At 44.3% G+C, this 8,596-nt stretch overlaps 1 protein-coding gene across 6 annotated transcripts in view; it reads left to right on the forward strand.

Annotated features, from left to right (window-relative positions):
• The first annotated feature begins 1,290 nt into the window (after nucleotides 1-1,290).
• The window catches only part of POLD3 (DNA polymerase delta 3, accessory subunit), a 36,903-nt gene continuing 29,597 nt past the window's right edge, over nucleotides 1,291-8,596 (forward strand). For 4 of the 6 annotated variants that reach the window (XR_004842053.1, XR_004842054.1, XM_035894525.1 and 1 more), the window contains exons 1-3: nucleotides 1,291-1,340; nucleotides 4,372-4,474; nucleotides 7,030-7,099. Coding sequence is in view for 4 of the 6 variants with exons in the window: in XM_035894525.1 (XP_035750418.1) it covers nucleotides 4,373-4,474; nucleotides 7,030-7,099 (172 nt within the window). In the remaining 2 variants the exon portion in view is untranslated. Of the gene's footprint in view, nucleotides 1,341-4,371; nucleotides 4,475-6,932; nucleotides 6,973-7,029; nucleotides 7,100-8,596 lie in introns of all 6 variants that reach the window. The other 2 variants (XM_035894541.1, XM_035894552.1) reach the window with 1 other exon arrangement.

An 8,596-nucleotide genomic window follows, 5' to 3' on the forward strand; every position in this document is an offset into this window, starting at 1 on the left:
GCCTCCTCGCCCCTCAGGGCTGTTTGCTCAAGTTTCGCTCCTCTTCGGGGATGTATGTGCGGTGCTTGGCTGCGTTTGCAGTGTTTGCTTTTCCCCAGGTCACAGCGTAGCGTTTCACGTGGGCTTTCTCTCAAGCTGGATGGGAGATGGCTTTCTTGTCAGGGTTTTTTTTTCCCCCTTTTGAGTTTAAATCAAGGTAACATCTCTGAAGAGAGTTGGTAATGGCATAATTTATATCACAGGAAAACCAGCTCTCCCCAAATTCCTTACGCTCCCTAATAGGTGAGTTCTTTTTCCTCAAAAAGAAAGCACTGTAGCCACAGCAGTCTTTCAGCTCAAGGTATAAATGACAGAAGTAGTGGGGTTTTTCCATGAAAGGTTGAAGCAGTCTGGACCGCTGTTTCAGCTTAGAAGTACAATTACTGCTTATCGTCTGTAGCCTCTTGAGGTCTTGCTTTTTTTTTAGGGCAGTTCAGAAAAACGGTAAGCGTGTGTGTCTGTGCTTCCTTTCAAAATACAGATTTTTGCTTAGGAAGTGGTACGGTGAACTTGGTGCATTTTGTCTTTCAAAGCGGTTGTATTAACGTGAGCTGCTGAGGTCATTATACTTTATTTCAATAAACTGCTAGAGTAATAAAATATAATTTAACTGTTGTATTTGAGACAGGAGACACCCTAGCCTGAGGATTAGTTTAAAAAGGCAGAGCGGGAGGAGAAAGGAGTATAAAAAACATGCCTTGCCTAAATAATACAGCAAATCAGTGGCAGGGCTGGGTTTAGAGCTGTAGTCTCCTGAGGTTTCGCACGCTGTGCTGCCGGACTTGTGATGCAGCCAGAGATCCCTGTGGCAAGCGAGGGTGGCAGAAATCCAATAAATCCTCTGTAGTTGTTTGGGAGAGAAATACGAGCTTCTCACACTTGAAAATTGTGCTGTTTCTTTTTTTCTTTTTTTTTTTTTTTTCTCCCTGGTGTGAAGCTAAGCAGCACGGTGTTTTGAATGCTTTTTATTCATGCAATGGCATTTCAAGAAGGCGTTCCCAAAACCACACCTTTTGGGGTGGGTAGTTTGTTCAGGTCTCAGGAATTCAATCTACTGGTTAAAGCGCGGGTGGGTGTCCCCATGCTCTCACTTCTAACAGGTTTTGCTGGGTGTTTCTTGGAGTGGGGTGGGGGTGTCTAAAGAGTTTGACTTGCCCATGAAACAAGCAAAGGATGGGAGGTTTAAGAAGTCAAGCGACTGAGGTTTTCTTACTAAAGTGGTTTGTGTTTTTTTTCTTGTTACAGGTAACATACAAATGGCTAAGCTATACTCTGGGAGTTCACGTCAACCAGGCTAAACAGTAGGTATCAGCACATCCCACAAACTTTTTGTTTTGTGGCAAAACCTTGTTAATTACCGTTTCTAAGATTGTGGTTAGTGTATTAAAATTACCTCTCTGGAAATATTTAAAAATCCCGTGTGTCTTCTCAGGTACAGTCAGTCATGTTATTCGGGATGCCTTACTCCTCCTGAAGGCAGATCTAGCCTTGAGTCAGTGGGACTTACGCTTTAGAGACCAGTGCTCAGCTCAGCTGGACACCACATGCTGCTTTATATCATAAATACGTAGATGTTTTAGCATTATATTACAACAGAAATGTATATAGCTCCTTTCATCCTGAAATGAGGATGTGTTTTCCAAATTTGGCTCCAGTCCTGCAAGCAGAGCTATGCCTTTGTGATAATCTGCCGCTGCATATCCCCGCTTAGGATGCTGTATGTTATCCGTGGGTATTGCTGGGACCAGAGTCGGGAAAATGCAAACCAACTCACGTGTATGGCTAATGCTCATCCGCTCCGATCTGCTGCGTAGAGCGTGATGCGTTATTAATATCTATGTACCGTGCCTGATGGGCACAGGTAAATACTTGAAGGAGGCAAAGTCAGCTGTGCTGCGGTACTTCTACTTCTACAAACTTAGTATAAATGGCTTAAACTTAGTATAAATGGAGTAAAACTCCTGGCTTGTATCAGGAGTGGTGTGGCCAGCAGGAGCAGGGCAGGGACCGTGCCCCTGTGCTGGGCACTGGGGGGGCCGCCCCTCGAGTGCTGGGGTCAGGGTTGGGCCCCTCCCTCCCCGAAGGACCTGGGGGGTCTGGAGCGTGTCCAGAGAAGGGCAGCGGAGCTGGGGAGGGGTCTGGAGCCCCAGGCTGCTGGGGAGCGGCTGGGGGAGCTGGGGGGGTTCAGCCTGGAGCAGAGGAGGCTGAGGGGAGCCCTCATCGCCCCCTACAACTGCCTGAGAGGAGGGGGGAGCCGGGGGGGTTGGGCTCTGCTCCCAGGGAAGGGGCGATGGGACGAGGGGCAGCGGCCTCAAGTTGTGCCAGGGCAGGGGGAGGTTGGGCATGGGGAACAATTCCTTCCCCTTGGGGCTGTCGGGCACTGGGAGGGGCTGCCCAGAGAGGTGGTGGAGTCACAGTCGCTGGAGGTGTTCAAAAAATGTGTAGCCATGGCACGTTGGGACATGGTTTAGTAGGCATGGTGGTGTTGGGTTAATGGTTGGACTTGATCATCTTGGAGGTCATTTCCAACCCTAATAATTCTGTGATTTTATAAATGCGTAACGTTGTCTTGGTGTATTTTGAAGAATAAGAATTATTGTAGCCTTTTAAATATCCTGTAAAACAAAGAATGAGCTCCCACGTATTCCGGGGCTGTTGCTACACAGCAAGGTAAAGTTAAGCATCAGATTTGGAGTTTGCATAAGAATGTTAAGTCCCATAATACAAATATTTTCTCTCCTTGTTTCTGGATATAGCTTGGTGCTGTGTTCAGTTTGGGGCCCCTCACTACAAGAAAGATGTTGCGTTGCTGGAACATGTCCAGAGGAGAGCAACCAAGCTGGGGAGGGGTCTGGAACACAAGTCATACGAGGAGCAGCTGGGGGAACTGGGGGTATTTAGTCTGGAGCAGAGGAGGCTGCGGGGAGACCTGATCGCCCCCTACAACTGCCTGAGAGGAGGGGGTAGGGAGGGGGGGGTCGGGCTCTGCTCCCTGGTAACAGATGATGGGACGAGGGGAATGGTTTGAAGCTGCGCCAGGGCAGGTTTAGGCTAGACATTAGGAAAAACTTCTTCCCCTTGGGGCTGTCAGGCTCTGGAATGGGCTGCCCAGGGAGGTGGTCGAGTCCCCATCCCTGGAGGTATTTGAAAGAAGGATAAATGAGGTGCTGAGGGACAGGGTTTAGTGGTGGGATGGCAGGGTTAGGTTAAAGGTTGGACTCTATGATCTCAAAGGTCTTCTCCACCCAAAGTGATTCTATGATTCTATGTGCTAAAGGGGCATTTGTTGCATACTCAGCTGTGATGTACTGAGCCCAGCTTCACCTGTCTTGTCCAAACTACTAGAATATCAACTCAGGCATCTCGTGTAACGAAGAGATTGTTTGGTCTCTTTCCTCTGCATGTGTGTGAACGATTCAGATGATGTGTAAATCGCAGTGTGCTTCAGTGATGGTGTAGACATGACTGGAGAGCTCTGCCGGGAACAGTTCTGGTCATGCGGTAAACTAGAAGGAGCCAGAGAACTCACCATGAAGGAGATGGCCCAGGTGAAATGGAGGCACCTTCTCTTACCCTTGAAAGCAACCTGGAGATGGAGAACTCCTGTGGCATCTTTGTGCTTGAAGCTCTTTCCTAGGAGCTGCAGAAGTGCCCGATAACGCAAGGGAATTGTTTTAGTGAGTTTTGCTGGCTGTGGCAGCATGGTGATTGCAGTCTGTCTCTGTGGCAATAAGGATCTTCAAGGTTTTTTACCAGATAGCGTTCTCGTGGAGTGTGCAGTGGCGTCTCTGCCCAGTTACGTGGGGCACTCATCGTAAATCAGCGGTATAAGTGGGAGCTGAAAGCTTCAGTCTCAGCTCAATCTTGTCATCACTCATCATGCTCTTTCCTCCTGTTTCTGATCACTCTGCCAGTGGATGTAACTAGGGTTGTATATATCCACCTGGCAATGTGATCATGTACCAAAAATCACCGGTTCCTCTGTCAGGTGTTTCAGAATGCTGGGTTGTAACAAGAGAGACTGCCTTCTCAAGGGGAGCCTTTGGAACAAGCTGCCCAGAGGGCCTGAGACCATCTGCAACCAACTGTTAAAGCTTTGAGAGCTTGTATTCATTTTGCCTTTGGTTTATACAGTTGTTGGGCTGAGATTCTTCAAAGTGACAGAGGAGAAGGGTTTCTCAGTAAGATTAATTTAATCCTGGTTAAAATAACTGTGCTTCTGTGAAATGTTTCCATGTCAGGCTGGCTTTGCTCTTTTTGTGAAGCTTCACGGAAGAGGCGGTGACGAGCTCTTTCCTTTCGAGGTGATTAACACTGGCTTCTTTTGTGCAGGATGCTGTATGATTACGTGGAGAGGAAACGAAAGGAGAATTCGGGAGCGCAGCTTCACGTCACCTACTTAGTAGCAGGAAACCTCATGCAGAATGGACAAGTTGTGAGTGTTTTATTTCCCAAAGGTGTCTGTGAGCTCTTTGTTCTTGTCTCTTCCATCTTGTTTTGTAATCTTTGGGTCAAAAGCTGAACTCACTCTCTTTTTCCAGTAACAGGCACAGTGTGCTGGGTCTTCTGTATGTGTGCAAATTAAGGTGCTATCTCTGTCCCAGCATATGAATGATGGGGAAGAAAGATCAGTTCGTCATGATTTGGTACTACAGTGCTGAATAATGCACTGGGGGTTTTATTTAATTAACTTAAATCCTGTTACCAGTCATCTCTCAATCCTGTCGCTGATATTGGACAGCAAATTTTCTAAAACACTCTGGAGGGACCCTTGTGAGCTCAGCTAATCTGCTTCCCAGGATCCGCTGCAGAGTGGAGAGAAAAGTTTGGAGAAAGCTTGGAATTCAGTTAGAATAATGATAAGTAGAATAATAACTAAATAGTTGAAGTTCTCTTGTAAAATAAAGCAACTTTTTTGTCCTGATATACAACAGAAACATAAATTTATTAGTTGTAATTTGTATTTAAAATGCAGTGAATTATTAAGCAAAGGAATCACTACTTGTAGTTAAAGTATTTGCGTTTTCTCGTTGCTGCTTGTCAGATTTTCAAGAACATCTTCTAAAATTTCAGACAGGTAACCCAGGAGTTTTTGAAAGGAGATGAGCGAATTGAGTGCCTGTTTCCTTTTGCTCTCAGAAGAATTGAATAGCCAAACGCTAAGCGCCTTTGACATTCCACTAGGTGTCTGTTCGTATCTTTAGATACCCAAATATCTCACACAATGCAATCCACAGTCTGCATTTAGAATTAGTACATCTCGGGGTGTCTTGGCTTTTATTTGTAGATTGGAAAAGAAAAGAACAAAGCTTTTTTGGTTTGTTTTGGTTTTTTTTTTTTTTTCCTAAATGATAAACTGGTTCATATGCATAGAATATTCTCTTTACATCTCCAAATTTGCCTAAAATTGAAGGTAATTATTTGTTGCATTGGATCTGTACAATGGCATATATTTGTTTAAAGCTGTGTCACATTTATAGCCTGAGTTTAATAGGTTTCCCCACAATTTCTTTTGGAAATAATAAGGTAGCATCTCTTGGCTCACTAGAATTAGTGAGAGATTTGTCCACGTATTGTAATATTTTAAAATTTGCCATAATGTATTTAAAACAAACAAGTGAATTCTGACATAGGATACAGACAAATTTTTTTTTAAACTGTCTCAGCAGCTTATATATTTGTAAAACGAGAAAGATCTGCTAAAGTAAATATATAAAGGGCAATTCTTTCAGTTTGTTTATTTTTAAATATCTTATTTTTTAATACTGCAGTGCCTGCTAAGAAAGGTGACCTGCAGGTGCAGTAAGTTGTTAGGGGCAGAGAGGAAGCAATGCCAGGCTTAGGAATGCCACACAGGAGGAGTTTAAAGCTCCTCAGATCGGGCATCTGAGGTCAGATCTGGAAGATACTTCCAGGAGACGTGCAGGCATTGGAGTAGCTGGTGGGTGTTATCTGGCGCAAGTCAATTTTGGGTAGGGAAGGGATGAGAGTGCTTCAGATGCAACCCTGGGCTTGCTGGTAACCCTGCACTACTGTCTGCTGTCAGTAGGTGTAGCCACAAGGCTGTGGATTCAACTGCAAGACTTGTTTGAAGGGAGAGACAGATAAAAATCTGTCACAAATAATTCTCGTCGTGCGTTAAGCACAGCATGCTCTTTACTTGCAACTTTTTTATCCACCTCAGTGAGTGACCGAGACTCTCTGTCTTCCCTTACTGTTTTGGTTTGCCTACATTTTCTTGCCTCTTACTCTTTTGCTGGCAAGTCAGTGGTATTGGTTAAACACAAAATTAATGGTTGGATTTTGCCCAGTCTGTCTCTTTGGATTCTCTCATTATTAACTACAGCCTGTTAAATGTCGTAGAGCAGGTATAGTCCTTGAGGAGTGGCTGTAGAGCATGCTTCCAGAAACATTCATTTCTAGCGTTTAAATTAATGCTGAATTTCTCATGGGTTTGCTTCTGGTTCTGTGTTTGCACTACAGATTTATACCTTAGAGTTCCCTGGCGACCTAAATATACACGGGTGATGTGGGCTAGCGCGGCAGACTCCTAGCAGCCGGGTCATCAGCTGCGTTAGTTTGCTTTTCCCTACCATGCTGTGCAGATGTTTAATTTCTCATTTCATCTGTGTCTTATCTCCCAGTGTCAGGGATGGAGGGCGGAGGATTTCTTAGGGTTGTAGTGACTTGTGAAACAGTCTGTTAGAAAAGTAGGACGACAGAGCTTTAAAAACTGATGGCTGATGACTTTAAAGGCATTGGCAGTGTTCTTTGCAGCCATAAAGCTGCACCTATAATCGGGAGACTTTCTTACTCGATAGATAACTGAAAATATCAGTCTTGTGTACAACAGATCTTTTCAAATCTTAAGATTGCAATTTATTTTTTTACAGTGCCACAAGGTTGCAGTAGTGAGAGAGGATAAACTCGAAGGTAAGCAGATCGTGAAAATTATGTGGTTTTAACTTATTTTTTTTTTTTCTTTGAAAGAACAGCAAAGTGAGTGAAGCTCAGAACTTGCCATCTGCACGTAAATGCCTAGTCAGGCTGCTGGGTTCAGGTGTGTACTTTTTGTACTAGCTTTTTCTCAGAATTTTGAATATCTGAGCCAACAGCTGTGTAACTTCACGGACTTGTGATTTGGGTCTGATTTTATTTTATTTTTTTTTTTTTTTTTTTAAAATTTTTGCCCGGTTAGTCAGCTTTTCTTTCCCCCCCCCCTGCCACTGACAGATGGCTCCCCCTTAAAGGCACCAGCATCCGAGTAACGTACGGCAGTGTCTCACAGTGTTTTAGAACAATTATGAGCCTGCAGGCTCCCGAGGATGCCGAAGCAGATAATTCTAGTTATTGGTTAAAAGCAATTGCAGTCTTTGCCCTGCGTGACATGGGTATTAGTTAAATGTCCCATGAGAACGTTCTCACTTTTGTCTGGGGTGCTTTCCCGGTAAAAGGTGAAAAACCCCACCACTGTGACGCTGCCTCCGGCAACTGTTCTCCGTGCACTGTCAGTCATCCCACCATCTCTCCAGGTCTGGCCTTGCTGATGGGATCTCATCCGTAGCAACTGAAACGCAACAGCAGGCTCTTTGTCATTTTTCAAATAACATCTTTGGCATTTGAGAACATACTGTGGCATTTGTAACCTTAAATATCCGTGCTCATGATCTAACTTTGAAAGACTTGCGTTATTTTCCTTTTTGCAATCTGAAGTGGATCTAAAGTTGTCTTCGTCAGGGTAGTAGATAGTAGTTGCGCTGTTTGACAGCCTGTCATGTTTGTTGAATTATGTGTGCTGTGTAATGCTCTGTTTTGCTGTGGAGGAAAGGGTTGTTCATGGTTTTTGTATTAGAAGACGGGCCAAGGGTATGACTTACATTTGGAAGAGGCTGAGATTTGTGATGGGAGTAGGGCTGCACAGTCTAGGACTGGCCCCAAGAAATTATTATTGTGTGTATTTTTGCAGTGCCTAGAAGCTCTGTCTCAGACCAGGACTGTGTGGAAAGAACAATATAAGCAATGAACAAAGAATTCCTAAAAAACAGCCCTTGCCTCAAGGGGGTTATGGTGTAAAGAGCAAAGAAGAGACAAAACACTGATCCCAGCAGGCTGCTAGAGAAGACACTGTGATGCTAGTTGGTATGGTGGACGCTACCTTAATGGCAGAGAGCAATTCCAGCAGGGCAGAGTTATGACCATCTATTTTCTTCCTTAGCTTTTGGTAGTTGTATAGATATTCTGGATCCTAAACACCAGATATTTTGAAGGTAAACAGAGAGATTGCTCTTAACTCCGTCATGTTAAGAACCAAGCGTGTACAATGGAAAACACGTCTGACAGGCTTGTGGAGTCTGTTACCTCGAATTCTCAGGTAGTGAGCATTGGAAGAAGGTACAATTACGCTTTTTTTATATTCAGGTCCTTGCTATTAAGTGGTTTGTCAGTCTTTCTCCATCCTTGGTAGAGCCCAATACAGAATCAGGTGGGAACTTTTAAGTAAAGACTGTGCTAACAAAGGACTTTTTTTCCTTTTTTTTTTTTTTTTTTCCCCTCCACA

Source organism: Egretta garzetta, unplaced genomic scaffold, assembly GCF_000687185.1.
Source record: "Egretta garzetta isolate BGI_Z169 unplaced genomic scaffold, ASM68718v1 scaffold1030, whole genome shotgun sequence".
NCBI classification, from domain to species: domain Eukaryota; kingdom Metazoa; phylum Chordata; class Aves; order Pelecaniformes; family Ardeidae; genus Egretta; species Egretta garzetta.